We start from the raw sequence: 26755 nt of genomic DNA on the forward strand, positions 1-26755 counted from the left end.
GGTGACGTGAATGCGTGACCGCAGTGGTCCTGTTATGCCCAGAATATACTTTTCACCGTAGTCTTCTCTGGCCTCTGCCCCACCCCCCTGTCTGTGTTGTCCCCTGTGTCGACAAATGCTCCACTGACCTTCTCTCCACTTTGAAAAGTTGTGAGTTTCTGCCCTGTCCAACATCTACCGTACAAAGAAACTTCCCTGATGAGGGTAGAGAGATAGAGATTTAGAGGGATGTTTCATAGTCTGTCCATAGCAGAATAAAAAGTGATAGGTTCGACCCAGGGCCTGTGAGCTCCTCAGCCATGATTAATCTTTCTTTTTGTTGTTGCTGTTTAGTGATTTTGTGTGTGTGTGTGTGTTTGCTTTGATTTCGTGAGATTCTGCCAAAACAAATCTTCAGTGTATGACTTGGCAGGCGGAGCCCTGGGATCTGCCTTGTGAAGGAACTTGAGGGCTGTCTTGCAATGTCACAGACCGTGACTGAATCTGTTTCTGGTCAGGTGCTTTTATCCTTAACTGAGCCTTCTTCCCTGCTCGTTTTGAGGATTCCTGGCAGTCCTCTTTTTTTAGGGTGTGGGAGACGCCCTGCACTCCCTCTTTCTGACCTTATGAACTTTGCATGTGGGTACTTGCATTTTGGTATTCATCAGAGGCTGCTGGCTACTCCCCTGTTGCTTTCTGGGCTTCCTCTCATACCTCTCTGAAGGTCTGTGCCTCTTCTGTCTTCTCAGCCACAGGAGTTGCTGTGATTTCCACAGAGCCTGTCTTCCTACTGTGTGGTCGAGCTCCATCTCCCTATAGAAAAGAAGGGTGCTGTTCTTTATTCACGGTTTTCCTCTCAGAACCTGGGGCGGGGTCGGGGGAGGCACCTTGCCTTTACCTTCCCACTGTTCTTTAGCGCAGGGAGTGAGAGTCTGAGCGGCCACTTCTGTTCTTCCATTATTGTTCTTGCTTGCTTCATTGTGAGCTTTTAATCTTGAAGTAATGTTGTCTGCTCTGCGATATGCAGAGACCATTTTTCTCCCCTTTAGTAAAATAATATGGTAACATACCCATCTCTCTTTTGTCACTAAAGTATCCTTGAATATTGCCCATATGTATTTTCTTTTCTTTTCTTTGTTTTTTTGAGACAGTATTTTCTGTGTAACAGCCCTGACTGTCCTGCTTTGTAGATCAGTCTGGCCTTGAACTCACAGAGATCTGACTGCCTCTTTTTCCCAAGTGCTGGGATTAAAGGCATGTGCCACCACAGCCTGGCTAGCCTGTATTTTTTCTTTTTTGTTTTTTTGTATCTTTTGTAAGCATGGCCTGTTTTCTGTGTCTTGTGCTGGCATTGTTTGGATATTGTTACTATTATTTTAGCTTTAGTAATAAACTAAGCAGTCAATCTTCTGGCCTGAAGTACTTGGGATTGGCCTGGTCAGTGAATGTTAGATTTTCTACAACTATCTGGACTTGCAAGGTTTTATTGGAAGGGCGATTTTAAAGTTTTAATTGCTTTTAACTCTAGTAGAGTTTTCTAGTATCTGTTTGATAAATTTTATTTTTCTGCCAAATTGTTTATTTCCACAGCTCCATAGTGTTGCTTGCGTTATCCTTTGGTCTTTTCTCTGTTAACTTTTGCCTTTTCCATGGTTATAGATCCTCTTTTCCTCTATGATATTTGTTATTTATAGTTCCCAACCCTGTTTCTCGTCTTTTCCTAACTATGTTTTCATGTTGATTCACTGGAATTTCATCCCTACTCCATTTTAATCTTTCAGTTTCACCTATTCCTGTTCTTTATAATTCTCGGAGTTGGCTGATTAGGTTGTCCATTTTCAGGCCTCTATTCTAATAAAACCCATTGTTAAATATCACTTATGCCATTCAGTACTTGCATGTAAAATGTTTTTCCCCCTCCTCCTGCACAAATATTTAAAACTAAGTTTGTTCATTATATCCATGTCCTTTATTTCCACAGTAGAGATAATTATAATTACTCTTATGATTTACCTATTTCTTTAAATACTGAAAGTACAATACCATATTTCATTATAACTATCTATGTTTTCCATTTATGTGAGGTATTATTATATATTTTGTGTGTTTGTAAATGTGTGTGTACGCATGTGTGTGAGGGTGCCTGTGTGTGTATTGGTATGTATATGCATGTGTATAAAGACCAGAGATCTACCTCCTCTACCTTTTTGGAGAAAAAGCCTCTTTGGCCTGGAGTTCACTGATTAGTCTTGGCTAACTGCCCACTGGGCACTGAGCCCCCAGGCTCTCTACCTGTCTTTGTCTACCCCATGCTTGAATCATATTTAAAAATGTGTTGGGGCCTGTGAAATGCCTTGGTGTGTAAAACTGATGTGCAGTCTTGACCATATGAGATTGATCCTTGAGACCCACATAGAGTTAGGAAAAGTTGACCTCTGACCTCTACATACGTGCTGTAACACATGCTTACCCTCACTCCCACCCCAAGCATCACATACATGGATACACAGCGATGATAAATAAGTAGAAGCTGGAGCTGTTGCACAGTAGTTATGAGTTCATTCTGCTTTTGGGGAGAACCTAGGTTTAGTCCTCACACCCATGATAGACAGCTCACAAGCTCCTGTAACTCCAGCTGCAGGGACTTTTGATGTCTGTGACCTCTATGAACCCCAGCTCAGACGTGCATGCCCACACAGACACCCAAGATAAACCTAATAAAAATAATAAAATAATTCTAAAAATAAATTTTAACATTAAAAAAATATGTCTTATCTTTTGAAAATGCACCTTTTAAAAAAAAAGAACTACCCGATTGAAAAATATACATTGGAAATATTTTACTCACTTCTAATGCTATTTTGATTTTTCTCTTTATTCACTAGTTGTGACACTCATGCCACTTTATCTAACTTTATCTCATCTTAGTTTTATTTTACATTTATGTTGTTTACTCTCCTCTGTTTATTCTTTGTGGTTACTTTTGCTTTACTGGCTTCATTTTGCCCTTCATTTTCTTTTATTTCTTGTGATTTCCAGGTTCTGATCTGCTTTTCGTTTCTGTCAGTGCCTGCAGCCTCACTTTTTGTATCCAACGTTAAGCAGTGAGAAAACTTAGTCTTCTTCAGAAGTGAGAGAGCTGGCCTTGGGGTCAGGAGATGAGAAACTAGCGAAGGCCCTGCATCTGCCTGGACAGCATACTAGAGCTGACTCAGTTGTCAGGGTCTCAGGTGAACCAGCCCTGAGAGCGGGAGAGCTGACCCCAAGCCCCCCTGGAATCTCCTCCCCCACACCCTGCAGCCAATCAGAAGGAAGGATCCTGCACCTTGCCTGGACAAAACTGTAGAGCAGGCCCTGGCAGAGTAAGTGAGGGAGACCCTAGATCTGAGGGCCCTAGAGCAGAGAAACTGTCCCCTGCTCCTTGCTGTAGGCTGCATTAGGTGAGCTGGCCTGGGCGGTGCTGGAGAGCTTGTCTAGGGATGTTACAGTGAGGGAAAGCTAGTGAGCTGACCAACCCTGCTACTACCTAGAGCCAGACCCAGGGCTATGAGTTGGCCCACTCCAGCATCCACTGAGTGCATGAACTGTTGGAGCAAGTGAATAGGATAAACTTGTAGATCCAAAACAGCCGGGTCTCCATGACACAGGACAACAGCAGGATATGCCAGAGGGCCCCAATGAGAGCCCATTATGTGTGGTGTAATAGAAACTAAGGCCTTGAGCCAGAGTGATGACTCTATGCAGTGAACACTTGGAATTAAAGATGAGTAGACCAAAGGGTAAACTGTGTGACTCAACAGCCAAGCTACAGCTTCTATGACAAGATTCTCATTGTTATTGTTGTTTTTGTTTTGTTTTTTTCTTTTAAATTTGATTATGACTTGTGTGGGAGGTTGCAAGGGTAGAGGGCAGATGCAAGGGGTTGGCGAGATAATTGTGATTGGAATGCTTTGTCTTCCCAAGGAACAGGTAACATTATAGAGACTGCGCAGGCTTTATTTAGGAACATGAATTGAATATATATATATATATATATATATATATATATATATATATATATATATCGATTCAGTCTGTCTAATATTACTTGAATGTATGTTTGCAGGGCTACTAACCTGTTGTCACTGAATAGCCAATTTGTGTGTTGTTCTCTAGGGAAGACCACTTATGTCCTCCCAGTTGTCTCAAAGTACCTATAGTACTTTGTGTAGGGTTGAGGTCATGGGTCTTTCCTTGTTCTCTTTGGCATGTCTGTAGGTGTTGTCCTTGTTCAGCTCAAGTTTCAGCCACTCATGGAGAGACTTTATCTGTGTAACTTCTGATGTTGCTAGGAGACAATCTCACAGAAAACTCCTTGATCCTCTGGCTCTCACACTCTTTCCACCTGCTCTTCTGCAATGTTCCGTGAGCCTTAGCTGTGACTGTTTTGAAGTTGTATCCCTTTGGGACTGGCCTCTGTAGGACCTAGCCATGCTAAGCTCAATAGAGGCCTGAGTTTACCATGGTTCAAAGAAAGACCACAAACTGAGACTACCCAGGCACCACCACCCAGGAACACACTATCCAAAAGGAAATTCCTAACGTTCCAACCATTATAGATGCTATCACTTGCCAGCACACATCCATCTCTTTTCATCAGGACACCCTAGACAAATGTCAGCCAATCAGGAGTCCTGAACCTTAGAAATCCCTCACTCCCACCTTTGCTACTACAAAAACGCAGCCCCAACTGAGCTCGGAGCTCTCCAGCTACTCCAATACGTTGGACTCACAGAGAGTCCAAGTTTGCAAACTGGTGTAAGAATAAAGGCTCTTTGCTTTTACATACAGGACTCGGTCTCCTAGTTGGTTTGGGGGGTATTCTGTGATCTGGGCATAACAGGCTCCAAATTGCATTTTGATTGATTTTGGTTCCTGTAGTCGTTTTTGTCTATTGTAAAAAGAAGTTTCTTTATACTTCTTTTACTTCTAATATTATACTTCTCTGTAGGTGTAAGGACTTATATTATAAGTTGTTCTTAGGGATTATGTTGATTTAGTGAATTAGTGGTTGTGATTTCTCCTATAATAACCACGACTTTGCTTTCAATGAGAAGAGAACGAGGTTTTCAGTACCAGGCATGGTTTCCCTCTTGTCATGCATGTCTTCAGTCCAATCACAGAGCTCTTGATTTCCACCAATATATGTTTGCCACTACTGCACACTCAGGGTTATGGTGTTGTACTGGTTGTTGATGTGGTTTACAGGTATCATAGCTGGGTAGGACTGTTGGTTGCTTCCCTCCTTTGGTTGCTTGCATAGTACCTTCTGGTACCACGAAAGACAGTATTCTGGGAGGAGACATTCAGGTCAGTTCTCGCTCAGGGGTCTCTTAGTCCTGTGTCTGAAGTGCATGGTATCTTCCTTCCATCTCTGGGGGAAATCTAAGAGCAACAGAAATAGGCTGTATGTTTAAAAATTCTCTTGGACAGCCCTGACCAACAATTCAAAAGAGGGCTTCTTATGTTTTGCATTGGGATTATATTATGTGGTCTTTGTCTCTGGAGGGACTTCTGTCCCTTTGGTATTTTGAGACAGTGACACAGACCAAGACCCTTGCTTAGTCTCTGACTTTGAGGTTTTACCTATTTTTTTTTTTCAGTTCCAGACCTTCTCTTGGATTTCACTTGTAGTGCAGCTTGCCTGTTGTGATTTCAGAAGACTCCAAATTACCAGCATTGTTTATATTACCATCATCTGTTTAAATTAAATCTGTTTTAATCTATGTGTGTATATGCATATACACAGATGTATGTGTTGAAGCACATACAAATAAATATTCACTCTTTTGTATGCACACATATAAGTATACATACTTAAAGAAAGAAAGATGATATGAACCACATAAATGGATACCAGTCATCTTATTCCTCTTGCTTCTCTCCATTGACATAGCTACTCTGAACCAGGGGATAATTTGTGTTTCCTCAAGCATTGTCCTCAGAAAGCCTATGTGAGTAGTTTACTTTTTTTAAACCCTTGTATGCTGAAAATGGTTTTCTTTGCCCTTGACAGCTGAATAATATTTTGTCTGGCTGCAGGATACTTGGATCAGATTTTCTTGGTGATCTGTACATTATTTCCATGTTTTCTGAATTCCAGGGTCATAGATGAGATTTCCATAGCTTGTTTGGGCCCTTTGGTTTTGTATGCAACTTAGTATTGCTGTCTGGCAGCATGGATAATTTTCTGTTTACTCTTGAAATCCAAGTATTTCCTGGACTTAATGAGAACTTTTAATCTGCAGGCTTAAGCTTTACCTTGGCCCAGTATATGAAGAGCCTGGTACTACATGTACTTGTTTATAATATCTTCCTCATCTGTTCTGCATTTTATTCTTCCCTAGCTTTTAAATATCCCTTCTGGGATTTCTGTAATTCTTGTGTTATGATCCTTGCTACGCCCCTCCCCTTGCTATGCCCCCTCTTGCTATTCCTATCTTGTCTTTCCTCCTTGCTATAAGCCATTCCCTTCATCCATTATTCCAAGGTCATTTAACTGATTTCCACCCGTTTCTTGTGGTAGCGCCTCTGTAGAAAATTTAATATTTACTGTTATCGCCACTAGTGTGTGCATCATGCATACATGTGTTGCATTGGTGTGTATGTGTTGGAAGACACATGCATTTGACATAGCTCACACATAGAACCTAAAGGACTGCTTGTCTGCATCAGCTCTCTCCTTCCACCTTCATGTGGGTTGTGGGAATCACACTCTAGGTGTCCGCTTGCACAGCAGGTGCCTTTACCTGCTGAGCCATCATGCTAGCCTGGAAAACTGAAGCTTTAAATTTTAATTTTAAATTCCTTAATTTTTTTCCTTCTAAGGAATCTTTCTAGTATTTTCCTCCTCATCTCTTGTGGTTTTCATCATTGATGTGTTCTCCAAATAGTTTCGTGATTTCGTCTTCAATGGTATTTGTCTCTATCGGATGTTCTAGATGCCATCTCTCACGTGACTTTGCTCTTATATGTATCGCCATGCCCGCCAAATGCTATGTTTTATCTTGTGTTGCATTGCTATTTTGATATACTGATGGATCTATGATTTTCTTACTTGTATGCATTTTAGATTCATTTGGCATAAACACTCCATAAGAAAGACACAGAACTCCTGTCCTGACATTTTGGTTGACTGTGAGGAAATTGGCCAGTACTTAGAGGCCCAGGAGGGCAGATTGCCCAGGAAAATACTTTGGGGGCTGTCAAAGCCTGGATTTCAGTAGAAGCTTCTGGGCAAGACACACTATTTATTCTGCTATCTGTACCTTGTCTTTTTTGACTGATAAAATAAAATCCTAACTTTCTTGTAGAGAGTCACTCAGAGCCTGTGACCTTAGATGCACTCTTTAAATGTTGCTGATTTTGCTGCATCAGGGACAGCCTGGTAATCTACCAGTTCTAAGAGATCCTAAGAAATGGACCAGCTATGCATGATGGCACATGGCCATGATCCCAATATGCAGGAGACCGAGGCTGAGACTGGAATATGGCCGTGAGTTTGAGGCTAGCCTGGACTATAATGTGAGTAAGTTTCAGGCAACTGGGTTAGAGAGACAGAAAAGGGAAAAAAATACCTGTGTGTGTGTGTGTGTGTGTGTGTGTGAGAGAGAGAGAGAGAGAGAGAGAGAGAGAGAGAGAGAGAGAGAGAGAGAGCCTAATTATATTTGAATAACCTATATATAGAATGAGGTTTGTTTTTTTTTTAGAGGAATCTGTATTGTAGTGGCATTTTATTTGTATTAATAAAACTTGCCTGAGGATCAGAAAAGTAAAACAGCTACACTGGCCAGTCTTACAGACCAGGCAGCAATAACACACACCTTTAATCCCAGTAGCCACACTAGCTTGTCACAGAAACTAGGCGGTAGTGGTGCATGCCTTTAATCCTCGAACTAGAGAGGATTATAAAGGTGGGAGGAGACAGCTCTCAGGCTTAGTCTCATTCTAAGATTCCTGGAGGCAGGCTCCCCATTTCATACTATGGTAGAGGTAAGAGCCAGTGGCTGGCAGTTTTGCTTTTCTGAGTTTTAGGTTGAACCCCAATATCTGTCTCTGAGATTTTATTAATTGTGCTTCACCGTATCCATAAAACTTCCTGGATCAGTCATTTTCTTCCAAAGAATATTCTCTGGTGTAAAACTTTAAGACAATCCTGAAGCCATTTTTGACAATTCTGAATCCTCTCAGCCTCTGTGCCATAGTGCCTCCCCTCCTCCCCTGGGAACCAAGGACCTAACAGCTACACTCGCACGTATTCAGTTCCTGAACAATTACCCATATAAGTATGCTTTGGTTCGGTCCCCTGGGAAATGGGGTCAAAATGACCTCTTACCTCATCTGATCTGGCAACAGCTCTCCAGTCAATTATTGGTAATAGCCCTTTCAAATAAGTCAATCAGAATAGTCAAAGAACAACCCCCCTTATTTCTGTGGCCTCTTTAAAAGTAGACTGTACCTGCTATTCGGGGTCCCTCGGCTTCCCAAATGCTGGGGGACCCTGTCATGACAGAATTAATAAAATCTTCATGCTTTTGCATCGGCTGTGGTGTATGAGGTGGTCTCTGGGGGCGACTCCTTCTCGGTGTTTGGACGCTAGAGTCCAACACTGGATATTCAAATTTACTGTAAGATATAAGGGATTACTATTCTCTTCCTTATTGAGGAAGAAAAATAAATTTGGACTAATTTACTTCTACTGTGAATTAGTACCACTCGGCAGCAAACCACCATTGAGTTTTAGTTGTTGAATCCAGGGGTCATTTATTTGACTCAGGGCAGACTGTGTACTCCGAGTCTTGGTGGGTAGTTCTGATCTCAGCTAGACGCACAGCTATCGGGTCCTAACTGACACAATACGATCTAAGGGTGTGATCAAAGTCTGGTTAAGCTGATCCTTGTCTTTTCAGTTCTCTGATTCCCCCCCCCCCATGTGCTAGCTCAGTATGCGTTCCTCAGGGAAATGATGAAGGTTCAAGAGAACAAGCTAAAACTCAGAAAGTATCCTCAAATGTAGACCAGTAATGGGCATGCAATCATTTCAGTAACGGGTATGCAATCATCTCTGAGTCATTCTTTACCAAAATGCAAACTTGCATCATTACCCAAAATCTAGGCGAAGGAAAGGAGGCCCTCTGAACAATGTTGGGGTACTCCACTGTCAAGGTACATGGCAAAGGGTGTGGATATGTAGAAACGTAAAGACAGGAGGCCACGTCAATCTCTCTGAGCTGTTTAGATCTACAGTGTAAGAATTATAGCTTACCTGGAATATTAGAGGGACCGTGAGTTTGGCTTTGAGGTCAAAGGAAGCTTTGACAGAGCAGCAGTGAACTGGATTATAATGAAGCTTTGAAGTTTGCCGAATGGGTAGAGATGAGGACACAACGTGGTAAACTGGATCCATGTAAAACTTGAGAGAGCTTCATTTTAAACACAGAAAAAACAGAGTTTAACACAGCTTTTTGCTGTTTGTGGGTGGTGTGCCGCAGAGAGAATTTCCTGACTCAGCAGCCTTAAAAAAAAAAGCCGTGGGCGCCGTTTTAAAAAAAACGCGGCTTCCTGGGCCCTGCCGCCAGTGCAAACTCTGGCTTCCAGCTCCGCTTTCGGCGACTAGGCTCCCTTCCTGATTGTGCAGAGGGCTGTTGTCTGGGACGGTGATCTGTAAGTTTTCCCCCCCCTTAAATAAATAACCATTCTATTAATCATAATTCCAAACTGGTGTGGGATTGTTTGTGACTTACGCCTTCAGACAGCAGCAATAGTTCATGAGATGGAAGGTACTGCCAAAGTAGGGGTATTGAGAGTCTTCAAACGTTGACAGGATGGTGGGCAATGGAGAGCTGGCCCATGTGCTTGTGTCATGGGAAATAATTTCTTGACCTTGTCTTTTGTTCATGGCGGTTTTTTTTCCAGTAAACTGTTAGAGCCCTCCAAAGGTTGAAATTTCAGTTGTTATTCTAGGGCGTGTTAGGCTACCATGTACTACAAAGCTTGCTTCATAGTTGGCTCCCACCTTCATCCACTGGGGAAAAAGTGGCCTTGCTTAAATCAAAAGGATGAGTTAGCACACATATATTGTTTGGGCTGGTGTAAGCACTCCTTTAATGTTTTTCTGCCACTAAGCAAAACCTGACATGTTCTGCCATCGGAACAAATTTTTAATGATAAATGTCTCTTGCTTATTTTCAAGTTAGAACTTAGTTAAATGTTATCTCCTCTGTGGACCCTATCTTACACTCTCCTCCCAAACACCTCAACACCCTACGCCCAGCGCTGCATTGCATCACATTTCCCCACTAAAAATTTCTTGTTTCTGTATGTTCTTTCTTTAGAAAACATAGGGCTATTTGTTTCTATAGGAATTTGTTTGTGATTGTTTGACAGATATCTGTCTCCACAGTTAAACTTTCTGCTTCTGGGCCAGCAAAGGACTAGGTCTTGTGTTAAGGACACCTTACCACTAAGGCCTACAACAGGATCATAACAGCCACCAAATACCAAGTGAGGGAATGGTTCTGTATGACTGAATGAGTTATATTAAGACTGTGGGCCCATGAAATGGTTTTTTCTTTATCCTTAAAACAGCATGACTGTGATCTCTTTGTGTTTGCCACATACCTATGGCAATATAAAGACATATTTTTCATGTTTCTTTTCAACAAAAATTCATTGTGGATAGCTATACACCTTCATGAGGTAGGGACTAGTGATACAGAGACGAGGAGAACATTTTGTGATGCAAAGGGGGCTTTTATAGTGGGAGACGTAGAGAAGGGAATAAGCATATAGTTACAGTGGTCAGTGAAAGAGAAGGATGTGTTGAGCATCGGCTTTTGGTTCAACATGTCCTCTATTGGGGCTTCCTAGAGAGAGATAGTTGGAGATGACTTACGGTATTTAACTAAGAATCAGATGTATAGTGGGAAGACCATTCTAGGACGAGTAAAGTAAAGAGAAGTGAGTAAGAAAGACTAACTATAGGAGAGTTCCAATGACTTAGTACTGCACAGGACAGAATGCAGGGGTGGGAATGGCTGAGAACAGAGGCAAACACAAATTATGTCACCAGGAATGTGACATGGGAAGATTGATATTACAGGTGCCTAAGGTTTGCTATGGACAAAATATGGAGAATATGTTGAAGAAATATAGGCAATACCTGTAAAAAAGCAGTTAATTACAATGTGATAAAGGTCATGATATACAGTATACTCTGTGGGCATGGATAAAGATCAGAGGTTCACTGCTTACCTGATACATAGAAGGCTTTGGATTGGATCTCTAGCACTGGCTCTGTCTGCCCCCCGCCTGTGTGTGTGTGTGTACATGCATACATTAATATAGAGGATATATATACATATACACACATGTATGTAATGTATGTGTATACTTTAAATTTATATATATATATTTCATTTTCTAAGAGGCAAGAAAAGAAATATTTAACCCAAAATTAGAATTTTCATCTTAGATTAAAATAAGAGCTTTAACCATCAGGATGAAGAAGATTGGTAGAGGTATTTAAACTGTAAGTGGTAGAGCCGAGGAAGGAAGTATGCAAGAGCATGATACTTTCAGAGACATAAAGGTCATTTTAACAGAATAATTATAGAATATTAAGGGTGACATTGAGAAATGAAGCTGAAAGGAAAACTGCTTCCAGTATCGAAGCATTGATTTAGATTGCAGTGATATTATTTATTTTATAGCAGACATTTAAAAGAAACATTCTTATTGTTGAGAACTTGGAAGATATATAAAAGTAGAAGACACCAAGACTCGTGTGAATTCCTGTGTCTGCCCTAATGGCCAGCAGTTCAGGCCAATCCTACCCATCTCTCCACAGCACCATTCACTTTCCCTTCTTGTGTTATTTTTGAAACATGCTCCAAATGCCATGTCGTTTCATACATGGATATTTTATATGCTGAATGATAAAGAGAAACTTTAATATATCCATACCAATATCACGTCTAAACTTGAGATGTTTACTCAGTTTCATCAAATAATAATTAGTATTATAATTCATAATTATCACACATGTGTCAAATAAATGTTGATGTAAATGCAAAAATTCACTTACTATGTTTGCTTGGTCAGGACCCATACAGAAGGCTGAGCCCATTCTGAGAACTAAAGGATCTAGTACACATTACCAGGTATACATAGAGCCCTTCATTAAAACAGGAATGCATGATTACTGCTCCCTCTGCTGCTGCTACACTACTGAATATACCAGAGCAGTCATTTAGAAAAAATATGAAGGAAGCGAGCTCACACTGTTGTTCCTTCTTCTCTCCAATTTGACTAGGTCTCTCTGCTCCTTGGTCTGCAAATGGACGTACTCAGCAGAGAAAGGTTGGGATGACAGCTTCTGGAAGATGGTTGGTTTGGAAGATCTCATTGATGATAATTACAGCAAAATAGGTAAACAAAGAGAAAATTCAAAAAGTGATCACTCATGTGTATATACAAAAATATTTGTGATTTTTTTTTGGTTTGAATTGTATTATGAGAACTCAATCTATTTTTTTTCAAGACTAGGTTCTTCAGAATATGTCAGCTGTGATGGATAAACCATATCTTTAGGCCCTAGTTTTCTGACTTGTTTGAGTTGCGTGGAAATATGTATTGTGAATATATGTCCGAATATCAGCCCCATAGTGGGGCTGACTCACGATGATTGTGCACAGAACTGAAGTCAGAGATGATATCATCAAGGAGGTACATAGGGATCATTTCCAGAAGCAGGAAAATAATTTCATAAATTTGGTTCAAGAAACAATACTAAAGAAGGAAAAGGAAAAATAAAATTGAAAGGTCAGAGTTAGAAGAATCAAAAAAGAAGACAGTCAGTAGGATGTAAGTCAATGCTTGCTGTGTATAGTCTCCCAATTTTGTGTGGCACTAACTAGATGGGTCAGATCTGAATGACTGTTCGGTGTTTACCTGGCGAAGAGTTTCAGTGTTGGGTGCTGGAGAGATGGCTCAGAGGTTAAGAGCATTGCCTGCCCTTCCAAAGGTCCTGAGTTCAATTCCCAGCAACCACATGGTGGCTCACAACTATATGTAATGAGGTCTGGTGCCCTCTTCTGGCCTGCAGGCATACATGCAGACAGAATGTTGTATACATAATAAATAAATATTTTTTAAAAAAAGAGTTTCAGTGTTAGGTAAATATAATTAAGACACATTAACCTTTACCACTTACAGGGTCATTTCACAGGGTGATGTTTGTATCCTATAGTTAGTACTTATTATTCTGGTAAGTAGTTGTTATCTAGGTCATATGTGCTTGAATAGAAGTCCTTCTTAATTGATTTAGTATGCTGACTGTAGCATTGTATCAAGATCTAAAAGCGCACTCGTGTGAAAGATAGCTCATTTCTCTTTAAGGGAAGAGAAAAGAAGTAAGTGGCTATTACTGCAATCCCATTGAGCCAGAAAACTGGAAGAATCAAAATGACCTAAGAGTCATGACGCACATTCCTTTGGAGGCAGTATAACCTCACTTCTGATTACCTCCTGTTGACCAGCACACATTCAGTAGACCCCTGAATTAGTATTCTAATTAGAAAATGTAATTTTTATTGACTGCACAGCCATGTTCCCATGTATGTTCCTATTGAAATGTGAGAGTGCTTATAAGATGCTAAACAGCAAGTGATATTTGCTGCAGCTTCTGACTCCTGTAGTCGACTGTTGCAGATCAACCTACTTTTCTCCAGTACGCTACTCGGGATTGCTCTATGTAAAGCTCCGCGGAGACTGTAAGAAAGAACCAGCACTGCTAGCCATGGTGTGCATGCAGTCTGTGTTCTGTCTTTCCTCTACTAGCTAGCTCTAGAGCAAGGGGAAGGGCCAGGACAGTAAGCAGAAGAGAGTCACTGTGATATCTATGGCTCAGCCAAAACCACCTGAGATTCTGGGCTGGTAGAGAAGACCTGGAGCTTGGGATAAGAGAAGAAAGGAAGAAAGATTGTCAGCTGACTTCTATGTCCCCTACTAGGTGGTTTACATACATTGCCCTCATAAAACTTTTCATTTGTTATTCCTGTTTTACAGATCAGAAACTTGAGATTTAGTTACTTTAACCACTTTTAAGGTTCACAGTTTGTGTCAACATTTCTCGTCTGCTTGGGACATTCTAGACTGAGGCTTCTGATACAGTTCTACAGCTGGCTTCTGGTAGGGTTAGTCAGCACTAGAATGTTTGGAATCTCAGACCAACTTGAACTAGACTGGGACAAGCATCCTGGGACAGGATGGGATATAGTAGAGTCCACCTGGGAAAAGTACCTATGGGAAACAGCTATCCTATTTTCCCGCACCCTTTGTATTCCACATACCTTGTCTCGCATAGGTCAGCTTGTTTATAGATGAGAATCACAGGTTAGTAACCACTAAGCATGAACAGAAGCTCCAAATCAGCCAGCGTCACTGCATTGTTCTGGAACACAAGCTGTTACTTTAGTTCCTTAAGTCATTTTGAAAATAAGTATAGTTCCCCTCTCCCCCCAAATGGTTAGTTTCTTCTTGAGTACTCCGATGGCAAATTAAACAAAGTATGAACTGACGACCTTGATTCTGTATTGTACTGAACTTGTTCACACAGTGTTTCACTGTTTTCTCTTGGCTAGCTCAACCTAGCCTGAGGACGTGCTTATTACTGTATTGGAATTGCTGTGTGATTGTTGCGTGTGTGAACTGAGATAATAGTATTAGGAGCTTAGTGCTTCCAGCTTTGAAAAGTTATGAAGGATGTATACTGGTCTTAATAGTAACTAGGTGACTTACATCCACCTTAAACTCTTACTTTATTATTATGTTGACTTTTCCTTAGTTTTATTCTAATCTTGTACAAGATAGGTGTTCAGTTAGTATATTAGTTCTTCTAATAGAGCAGTAGTTACAAAATATTCATTAAAGTCCATAATGTTGATCTAACAGAAAATTTTCAGTGTAACTTTATTAGATTTTACCTGTTGACTTAATGGATTTTTTAATAGATGTCAGAGGGAGACATATCATGAACTAGAATTTGCCCTACACAAATTAAAACTCAACCATTTATCAGAATTAATTGTATGATGTTTCTTTTGATTTTTTTTTCTGTTTGAGCTTGGAGTTTCAGTGTGAACACAAAGCATAAGTCATTTAAGATGAAAGTTAGAATTTCAGAAACTCCTCTGGAAGTTTCTTCCAGATTCTTTAGCAGTTCTTGGAACTATGAAAGATGAATCTTGGAAGCCTTCTGTCAAGTATTAAGCACGTCTCCTGGTCTCATTGCCCGTCAAGATGTGGGCAATGTACTACAAAACCTTTTAGCAAATTTGAGCATCGAGTGTCATGGATTTGGGCATTAACACAATTACCATAATTTTCTCCGTGTGCAGCTTTTAGTCAAGTCTTTACCACCCTTCTTTGGCTCAGGCTGTAAGTAAATGCTTTCCCTGAAAACTGAACACCTCAGCAATGGAGAGCCTTATGGAGAAACACTTTTGAAATAAATTATTTATGAAGTGTAAGTTAGTGATCAAATGCGATATTTCTATGGTGCATCCCAAGGACAGTGCAAACATTGATATTCGGTTGATTTAGTTATAGAACATTGTAGAAGGTAAGGAAAATAATTTTGTGAGTTAAAAGAATATAATAGAAAATATATTTAGAGACTATTGTTTTAAAATTTGTGGCTGATGGAGAAAGTACAACCCACTTTGTCTGTCCCCCTCCCTCTTCTCATCCTCTCCCTTCCTGGCATTTTCCTTTCCTTTCTTTCTTAAGTAAGGGATTATCTACCCGTAGTCCAATAAAATGATCAGTGTCAGTAAATTTTGACCTTTCATTCCAGGCAAATCATTCCCAGGTCACTTATTTAATCCCAAGCATCTCTCCAAAGCAGGCAGGAAGGAAGACATCAGCAGGGGGCGGGTCCTTCGCAAGAGAGACAGCATCCCACCTGTTCTAATCGATTATCCAGGCTCCCTTCCAGCAAATCCCAGTGGCCCTTTCGCTTCCTGGGAAAAGCATTTTATTGTATTTACTGGAGAAGGCCATGTCTTGAAAATTATTGGATCAGCATGACTGAATTGTTGAGAGATTATTTGCACGTTAGAGCTGTGTTATGTCCGAAGATTCCATGGGCTGGCTTTAGAGCATTCATTATTTGAGATCAGGGAAGCCTGGCAGTGAGCAAATTCAGGGGCCAAGTGGAGTTGCTGACTGAACTGAGACACAGAACCAGAGACAAATGTGAAAAAAGAGACCTTCTTGAAGGAAAAGAGGGTACCATTTTATTACACTGGTTTCTGTTTCCCCACAACAACGTATTTCAAGTTTCATATACTGTGGATACAATCACCTAGCATGGAGTAAGTGCTGATGAAATGCCTGATGAATGAGTGAGTATATGCTCAAGTGAAGGGCTTGCTATATATATATATATATATATAAACTTCTTAGCTTTAATTATTGCAAAAGCTTAATGGAACGTCTATCAATTCTTTGAAGTAAACAATGGTTCTAGGTGATGGAGTAGTTTTATTTCACAAGTCAGTGCTCACAGCAATCTTCATTACCATCTGCAACTTAAGAAGGGGCTCCAGGAAGACCAATAGCTGGAACCTGATGCCATTCCTTCAGAGACTTTTCCAGGACAGGAACTATTTTAACAACAAGTTTAGGAAGGTTGTAAATTTTACTTTTCTTTAGAGTAACATCAATCCTGCAGCAGCTGATCCAGCGGTTTAAATATTTTGGCCCTGTCGCTCCAGATTTTTAAGTAAAGCCTATGGATGAATGGCGAGAGCACACTGGAGATGTCAGTGTGTCGTGACTCCCCAGTGTTCGCTCTGAGTTCTGACTAGCATGAAATAATTCCGGAATCCCCCTCAGGAGCTGGCAGTTTTGGCTTTCATCAGGGTGAAAAGCAGGTCCTTTGTCTCTGCTTTCAGCCAGGCCATATACTAGGCTCTTCGTGATGCTGTGCCACCCATTCCCCAGCAATCTATGAGGCTGGAACAGAGAGGAAGCAGATTTAGTTGTAGTTTTCTGCTTCACGCTTCATTCGCTTTGCTTGGTTCATGAGACGAGAGAGCCCACTGGCTTGAGTGTAGGTAAAGACACCCATGACAAGCCTGTCCTGATGCTGTATCCAGGTTGCAACTGGACCTATTAGACATAGCCATACAGGCATCAGAGAAGGGATTCCTCTTCTCCTGGATGGAATTAGTGAGTGATGGGAAGCCAGAAATGGGAGTATTCCTATCAATATTATTCTATCTTTGAAGATATCAGAGAAGATCCCCTTGTGGTAATATTCCTCAAGGTTTTCTGCTAGCAATATGAGTCATGACTGCTGTGATGACCTTAATCTAGTGATGCTGTCCGTAGCTGTAGGACTTGTAAATCCCCCTTGAACTCCTCCCACACACTGTTTTATGTTCCCATTAGAATGAGGCATGCTACCAAAGACTTGTCCATTTGTTTATTAAAGGCTTGCTTTTCATTTTGGTATTCATGAGTTCTGTGATTAGTGGTCATCATTCCGTCTTTCAAGGGCTCCTCTCAGCCTGTTGCTGCCACTTCATCTTTGTGAGTTGTTATTTAGGTGAAGTTTGTACTAATCTACTTGGGAAGCCTGCAGCATCTTTGGCCACAGTTACTTCCAGCCTTTTATTGGCTATATGGTGCCTGTCATATTACTTATATCCCATGTCCAGAGGAGGTCATCAACTGTCACAGACTTTGCTTTCCAATTTCTTCCGAGCCTTTGATCTTGTTGCATTTTTTATTATATCTCTTATTCCTGTCCATCTTGTGCAGCTATGCCTTTCTTATTGTTAAAGAAAAGGAAATATCCTCTGAATATCATATGAACTAATTTTACCCTCTCAAGTCTGTCTTCTGCCTGAATGAATGACTGGCGTCACGATGAACACAGTAATCTATGCATGCAGCTAGCTAGCTCTTTGTTTGCCTCACATGTGTTGGGTACTAGACTAAGTATACAAAATGAAACAAAGGGAACCTTGTCCATCTCTTGTCTACTCAGGCAGATATGGATAAATATAGAAATGTATGCTAACGGGATTTTAATAAGAAGGATGGAGAGATGGTCCAGAGGACCCACAAGATCAGTTCCCAGCACCTATATTGGGCAGCTCACAACTACTGGTAATTATAACTCTTGTCTTTTCCAACACATCTGGATACTGAGGCCACTTGAGCTCATGTGTACATATTTCCACATGGACACACATATAATTTAAAATAATTTTTAAAATCTGAAAAAAGGATATTTAATGTATGTTATGATACTCCTGTCCCTAGTACCATAGAGAAGCAATGTGAGACTTGTGGATATTGGTGGTAATACTAAGGATGTCTTCTCAGGAGGAGGTGCTGGAAGAGTGACTGAAAAATATGAGTGCCCTTTATAAGAAATGAAAGAATGTCTTCCACTGCAGAAGAAACAGCATATGTAGAGGCATGGAGGCATGAAAGAATAGGGTGTCTTCAAAGTGATGGATAGGGTAAGATTGTGGGCAATGGATTAATATCTTATAGGACTTCTACCCTTGCTTGAAGATGGGAAACTGGTAAGACCCTCAGCATAGCAGGATTTGCTTCAATGCCTTTAAGAGATGGTCTAATTACTACGTATGGCAATCCGCATATAGGATGGAAGGTAACAAGGGCCACTGGGACAGTTTGAAGCTTCTGTGTAACTGAGTGTTTGTCTGTGTCCTGCCACCATTTCTTTTCTATAATCTCATGTGCTACCCACTTTCCTTTCTATAAATGTCGGTTGTGATGTGTGATCTCAAATGTTGCAGGACATGGTTTATGCAGCCCATAGGAATGTTAGCTGTTATCATTTTTAAGTGTGGCTTGGAACCTGGTGGACAGCATCACTCACTTCCCAACCTTCTTCCAACAGTGCACTCCCACCCCCTAGGTTCCCAGAAATACTATTTCAATTATTGTCCCTTCCAGGAACAGCCCCAGAGAGCCATAAGGACGAGGGAGCAGTGATGACCACATTGTGATGTGATAATGGCAAGTAATGGTTTTTAGAAGCTTTCTGGGTCTGCACTGTTCCTCTCTACAGTTTGGCATCTGGAAGATGATTGGAAACTCTCAGAAGTAAAGTTAACTCTCAAGTTTCCTTCATCCTAAGGAATTTCTAAGGAATCAGTGGGCATTAGAGCTTGAAGGAACAATAAAGATCTTATTCTAATATCCATAATTTATAGATAAGAACCAAGACTCAGAGATGTGTGGCGAAGTTTCTTGATTTTGTAGCATTTTAGTGACACAGCTGAGAGCAGAAATCAGGCTTTATTCTGTCTCCACTGGCCACCCCTGCCACTGGCAAGTGTGTGTCCCAATGACTTTCACTATTCTGTGCCAGCTCTCCTATTTCAGACTTTTCAACAGTGTTGCTTATTAAGGCAGTCTAGGTGTTGTCAGCTGAGTGGGAAGAACCACTCATCGAGAGTGTAATTTAGGTCATCTGACACCAGTGGCCCTCCTCAGCAGTGGCATGCTTTGCCCAAGTAACCAGGGACAGTTGAATCTGGGAGTCAGTCTCTTAAAGTGACAGCTTGATGTAGACAAACAAGAATAAGTAAGTGACATATTAGTTAGTTCTTATTTTACGGGTGCTACTTTAATCACCAGAGTTAGGCTGGCCTGATTTTAATTCTAGTTCTGCCACCCGTGAGCCACGCAAGCTCTGCCATATGCAACTTGACCTCTTTGAACCTCAAGTGGTAGATTGCAGAGATTGGCAAGAATAAATAAAATAATATAGGTAAAACTCATCATACGCTAGTTTTCTAGCAAATACTTGTTATTGTTATAGCTTTCCTATGAGCTTAGATGCCTGCATATGACAGATCATATATGATAAAGACAGTACCCTGGAATAATTTCAGTAATTATTGCCAAAATTAAATTTGGGAAGTGCCTTTTTTTTCTCAGCTACCGTTGGAAATCACACAGACTTTTTCTAAGCAAGGTATGAGGCAGTTAGACCCTGAAGGTTGTTTTAGTTGTCTTAGCTGGAATCACAGGCTTGCCTGAAGTCTTCAGTTACACATGGCTGGTGACTTAAAAAAAAAAAACCTGTTCTTGTATGATTGATTGATTTATCATGAACTGAAGGACATATAGCCATAGGAAAATTAAAAGTACAAATTATTTTGGTGATAATTCAGGAAAAATCCATGACTAATGTTCCTACAATGTTTTATAACTTTTAAAGAATATTTTCTGTGTGTTATTTATTTTTCCATCAAACTTTCAAAAATGAGTTAATTTCTGTTTCATACTGGGGGAATCCAGAAATCATGAGCTTTCAAGTGAGAAAGGCTTTGGACCAGATCCCAGATACACCACTGACTGGCTGTGTAAAATGAATAAGCTACCAGCCATCTCTGAGATTTGCTTTCTTCATTTATAATCATACTTGAAGGGCTGTAATGGGCAAGGATGATATATGCAAAATGTGTGACTTCTGGAAAGAACTAAAAATAAAAGCACCTAATTAACCAACACAGCATTCAATAGCATATACAAAGATGTGATACAATCAGAGCTATCTCTGGTCTGCTGTCAGGTCCAGTCCAGCCAAGATCAAACCCCTAAAGGGCTTTGCTAATTACATTCAGAGGAGGAATGCAACAGGAAGGGGGCTCGTGGTATGTACGATAAGGTTATATTAATGACTGAATAATCTTTCATTTCCTCCTTACCTCTAGTTCACCGACTCAATGTGATGTACACTGTTAGATTCTGAGAACAAATGAACCAAAGATCACAGGGTTCCTAACTTCCGACGGCTAACATCTATAGTATTGGAGCATTAGAGATCACTATAGTGCCTCTGTAGTAAATATTACAAAAATAGGCCTATTTTTGTATGTTTATGTGATTGACAAATGTCTGAAGAAGTTCTGCTTGAACTTAGCTGGGATTCTTTCAGACTATGAATGGGGTCAAACGAGTATTTAGATAGAGAGATTAGCAGAGAGAGAAAGAGAGAGAGAGACCATGGAAAGGGGGCCAGTGTGCCTAAAATTATATACAATATATACATACACATATATATTATATACACTTATTATTATTATTGTTAGTATATAAAATAAAGCTATACCAATTGCATTGCCCTAAGACTCTGACCTAACAAACTTAAGAAACTTCCTTTCTAGTTGTTGGTCAGGTTAGTCCAAGTGACTTCCAAAACAATCTGTTGCCCTTGGTTACCTCTCAGAGGTTGAAGGCAAGTCTCTTTTGCTGAAGACACCGACACTATGTATACAAGACTCAGGTTATGTAAGCTGAATCTAGCCTGCAAGCCTCTTTCCTACCATCTATCTTCCATAGTACCAGAAAAAATACTATTCAAGTTGTCAAGGAAGCAATCAATAGTTCTATCCAACTGTGACACTTAGGAACCCCAACACTGATCAGCTTGGCAAGATGTCCTTAAAGGTACAATAGTTGCACTCTTAGTGAAAGCCAGCTGCTCTCTAGTTAGACTTCAGGCCCACTCGAGAGGAAGAAAATCTTGTCTGGTATTGTAAACCTAGCCAAATTCTCAGGGCTTGTGAGGTCAAGAATCTTAGAATCATAGATAAATTTAACTATCACTTATCATCAAAGAAGCCTCTCTACAGCAAATAGAGCCCATTGGAGGAAACCACAATAGTACATAGTGTAGCCATCAGAAGAGCCTAGCCCCAGTGGATATATCTACCACACAATTCCTGTACCTGAGGCTCAGGGTACATCATGGAAGATGAGGCAGAAAAACTGTAAGAGCTGGAGGACCAGAGAGTTTGCTATAAGACTGGCTTCTTAAATAAAAACTGAACAATGAACAATATTAGTAGACATGCTAACTCAGAAGGGAGAAAATCTCATGGAATCCCAATTCTAGACAAAGAACCGCATGCAACAAGCGACTGCCCAGAGAGGGAGAATTAGCATCTCTCATGGATGAGCCCCATAATTGGTTTTCTAACACAAAATGGTCAACCCTAAAATCATAACACATCACAAAATAATAAACTCAGTCGGTTATATTTCTGTGAATTGCATATATATGTTGCAGTTATAATCAAATAACAAAGAAGGGCATGGATTTGAGAGGGAGATGGGGCTAGAGGGACATGGAAGGGGTTATAGGGCTGTTTTTATCAGGTATACATGTATAGTCACATCCTTTTGTTTAAAATACAGGAAATGGAAAAACGGACTTCTCTTGGGTCCATATGTATGTAAACTTAGTTATTGCTTAGCTTGACTAGAGTGGTTCCTAAGGACCAATAAATCAATCACTTATAGGTACCTTGTTAATACTAAATTACTGCTCTCCCTAACACGTCTGGGTAGGTAATAGTGTATCTTTCTACTGATGAGGAAGCTCAAACATAGGGAGTTCTGATGATCAAGGTCATAGGGTAAAAGAACCATAGATGAGTCTGTTCTGGAGTCTCCTGGGCCTGAGTCAATGCTCAGCTCAAAGTCAGTAAGAACCCCGATCACATTTGAAGTCCTATGCACCATTCCGAACCTCATATCTATAAAGGCCACAGGGGTGGGGCAGGGAGTGTTACATTTACAGGAGCAGGCCCTGCATGTAGTAGTCAGTTCTAGAAACACTTGAACAGTTCTAGGGTTCTCTTATCTCCTGAAATTGCCTTTCCCAGTCAAGCAGGTTAATCATGCGGCAAGATGCTAACCCCAGTCTGCCTGACACGGGAGCTGATTGGCAGGCACTGCTCACTTTCACTCATACTTCCTTCCTCAGCAGAAGCTGAGGAGATGGCTGCACATGTTTTAATCAAATTAAAGTAGACGATTCAGCTTGTTTTCTCCTTTCCTAAAGGTCATTGCCCTTCGAGCCTATGCACACCAGACCCCATGTCATCATTGTCTTCCGTTTAGAGGTGGCTTCATCCAGTGTTCTTGGGAGGCTTCCCCTGTGCGTGATTGGCTTTCAGCATTGCATGTGACACACCATTACTCTTCTGCCTCACTGTTCTTGGTCACAAAGAGGCTAAGTGGCGACCTTGGTCTCTGAGGTGACTCCATGGTTCTCCTGTGGTTTTCCTCACCCCAGTTCTGTGAGTTTTGACTTGTACATACCCATGACCTTTTCAGTTTCTCAGCACAGATGAACCTTTCTGAGAATTCGCATCAGAGGGCTGCTGGGGTGGGGCAGCCAAGTCACTGGTTGACTAATGACCTTCTCCAAGGCCCGCTGACAGGCGCTGCCTTGCCTTGAACCCTATTGATTCCAGAAGTTTCCTTGCCTCTCAGACAGCCTCTGCAGGTCCTGGGAGGTAATGAGTCACAGACCCACCTTCCCTGTGCCCCTTCTGTTCTTGTGGTGAGCAAAATGAAGATGATCTCTTTGTTGCGGCATCTTAAAACCTAGAAAGGCATTAAAATTCGGTTAAATTTTCATATCCTCTTAGCTTCTGAAATGTACAGGGTATTGAGGGGGCAAGCAAAATCCCCCTATCAGTGTTCTTTCCCGATGCTCTTACTTCAGAGGCTACTTAAGGGACAGGGTAATGATTGTACGAGGTTTATTAATACTTCATGTTTTGCTCCCCTCCTCCCACCGTGCTTTATCAAGGTCTTTGTAACTTGGCTTTAAACCGAAGCAAAGCAGCTGCCAGGGGGTTGTTAAAAGGAAGAATCTCTGAGGTGTCTTGCTTGTTCTGATATGGGCACCATACACAAAGGTCTGTTGTTGACTCTATAGGCGAAAACAGCATTTGGTTCTCAGATGTACTTTGAGGTAAAGGTTATAGAGCCAAACTGACATGAGTTTGTTCCCTGGCCCTGTATATCAAACAAGTTACATAACCTGTGAGGGGCTCACAGGAAGCGCAGTTGTATCTACCTGGTAACTTCAATGACTTCACATAAAGCCTTCTTTTTCAGATTGAACCAAAATGTGCTTGCATGGTTTCTCCTTCCCTCTCCACCATCCTTTTGCTCACATGTCCAACCTAAACTCATAGATTCTTTTACTTCAACCATTGTTACATATGTATATGAACAAATCAACATATTAATATAAGCTGATGAGTCCTTCAGTTTTGCCTTCATATAAATATATCAATGTTTCTAGGGCTGACCACTCAGTATTGGATAATCAGGGGACGAATCCCCAGGAAAGATCAATTCTCCCTCTCTCGGCAGTTTTTAATTGCCTGAGGCTCTTCATCTAGCAGTGGACCCGTGAGATCTCTCCCATCTGCATATGAGGCCAACTGCCGTTCAGATTTTTGCGTCTTGTTTAGGCAGCCATGTTGTTGAGATTTCATGGGTAGAGTTTCCTCTATAATAGCAAGCAGAAACAGTCTGATAGTAGACATGCTTGTTCCCTGGCTCTTAGAATCTTTACTGAGATAAGAGTAAGAGTTTTTTTTGTAGGTTCATCAACTGGAGATAGGCACCCCACAGGCAATTGTTCCCTGCATTTTTAACAGTTGTGGCTTTTTATAATGGTCTCCTGCTGTTGCCAAAAGAAGTTTCTTTGATGATGGGTGAGATTTATATTTATCTCTGGGTACACAGCTAAGTATTTAGAATACAGCTAGGAATTAAACTGGTTTAGCAAATTGGGGCTTGTAGGTCTTTTTCTAAGATCCATGGCCTCATAAGCCGTGTGTAGTTGTCTAGGTTTACAGTACTAAGCATGATTTTCCTCCTGCTAAGCAGACCTTGGGTCCAATTAGATAGCTGTTAGTTGCTACCAAAATGTAAATGCCACTATCGCACTTGGATGGATGCCTTACCCAGCAGGTCATTGGTGTGGTTTATAGGCGTCATAGCTGGGTCAGACTATTGACTTCTTTCCTCTCACCAGCTTGCCTTTCACCTTCTGGTCCTGTGACAGCTAGTCCTCAGGGAAGAGGCTATGTAAAGCCCTCTTAGTGTGGGCTTGATGGAATAGATATGGTCTGGTATGAGACCCCAATCAACCATTAATTTCTCTCAGTTTGTGTTAATCATCACTTTCATTTTCTCCGCTTTTTAATAGTTATCATATTGAGCAATTTTCAAAATGCCCCTTAACTCCTTTGGCTCATTCTGTAAAGCAAATTGGAGACTCATTTGTAGTGGGCTTATGAACGCTAGTAAATTCATCTCAATTAATTTTATATCTCTCTTTGGCATCATTTACTCTTTAATCTATTTTATATTCTTTTTGCCTTCTTGTTACAAGCTGCCTGAAGCATCCTCTACAGCAGAGAGCACACAGAGAACAGTTCAGGACAAATGGAGACTCGGTAGCTGTCTGGTCAGTGCCGGAAACAATAGTAGAGAATAGCCACACAAGCAACTGCTCTAGGGGAGAAGGAAGACAAGTGAAGGGGGAAAGTGATGAGTCTGTGCCTTACTCAGAATGCACTGTTGGCTTGTGCTGGGGAAGCAGGTAAGAATGGAGTCAGTAGTGTGGCTGCTACAGGATGCTGTGGATATGTGTGACCTTTAGAGAGGGGAGAGAAGTGGGTGTGAGAAAGTCTGAAGCATTCCAGTCCATGGAAGACGGGGCTAAGGGTGCCTGCAGTGATCTTTAAAGGCCGTAGATATAGTCAGACCAGGAATGTTTAACATAGGAAGGAAGGATCTCCACGGCTGTACGAGGAGGGAGGACAGGACAGAAAACTGTCCATTTTTACAATGACTTGGGGGCGGTACTAATCTGTATATGCTTCAGAATGCTACAGACTTGGATATGGACGAAGACCAGGACTCTGTCCCCCAGTGTTAGAGGCAATCTGCTGGTGTCTGATGTTGGTCCCCTTGCTGTGTTCTCACATGGTAAAAAGCAGAAGGGCGAGAAAGAGCAAACCCACTACTGTAAACTGTTTGCATGTGAGCACTAATGCAAGCATGAAGGTGCAGCCTCACAACCTCAACACGTCCCAAGAGGTCCACCTCCCTTCACTTGCTCAGGAGATTAACTTTGCAACGTATCAGCCTTAGTGACCATGTTCGGGCTATAGCAGAAACGTCCGTGAAAGCTACTTTATCATAATAGCAGGGCAGAAGATAAGAGTTGAGGAGAGAATGGTATTTGTGACAACAGCTACAACTAATATTTAATGAATATTCACTAGATGCTATGCCAAGAATTTAGTATAAATTATCACCTCACAACAACCTAATGAGAAATGTAGCGACCATACCCCCTTTGCCTTTTACAAAAGAGGAACTTGAGGCATGAAGAAGTTAACTGCCTGAAACCACACAGTTGCTGGGGACTGAGTCAATGCTCCAGCCAAGATGAACAGATCAGACACCATTTTGGAGCAAGAGTGTCTACACAGAACTTAAGAAACTCGGCTGTGAAGAAAGGAAACAGAAATGGGATGGTCACTAAAGGAGGGTGGCTGTTCAAAATAGATGGGGTCACCCACTGCTTGTTTGGCTGACCGAAGGGAATTGCTTGACATTATTTGTTTGCTGATGGGAAGCGTTTAGCAGTGCTGCTGGGATGTGGACACCAGGGAGAGAAGGGACAGGCAGAACTGCAAGGACTCAGAGGAGAAGGGAATTATTCTCAGGGTACAGACCTCATAGTCAGTTAATGAAGAAAGCAGACGCGGTGTGACGCTGGGAAGCAGGGAGTAACTTCCCTTCACAGAGTTTCTGTTTGTCTGGAAGGAGAGTAAAGCGGTCATCTGAGCGGCCA

General features: G+C 41.2%; 1 protein-coding gene across 3 annotated transcripts in view; it reads left to right on the forward strand.

Moving 5' to 3' along the window:
* The window catches only part of Fggy (FGGY carbohydrate kinase domain containing), a 364222-nt gene that overhangs the window by 118376 nt on the left and 219091 nt on the right, over positions 1-26755 (forward strand). For all 3 annotated transcript variants that reach the window (XM_075945971.1, XM_075945973.1, XM_075945972.1), the window contains exon 6: positions 12332-12447. In XM_075945971.1, coding sequence (XP_075802086.1) covers positions 12332-12447 — 116 coding nt within the window. The remainder of the gene's footprint in view (positions 1-12331; positions 12448-26755) is intronic.

Source organism: Microtus pennsylvanicus, chromosome 13, assembly GCF_037038515.1.
Source record: "Microtus pennsylvanicus isolate mMicPen1 chromosome 13, mMicPen1.hap1, whole genome shotgun sequence".
NCBI lineage: Eukaryota > Metazoa > Chordata > Mammalia > Rodentia > Cricetidae > Microtus > Microtus pennsylvanicus.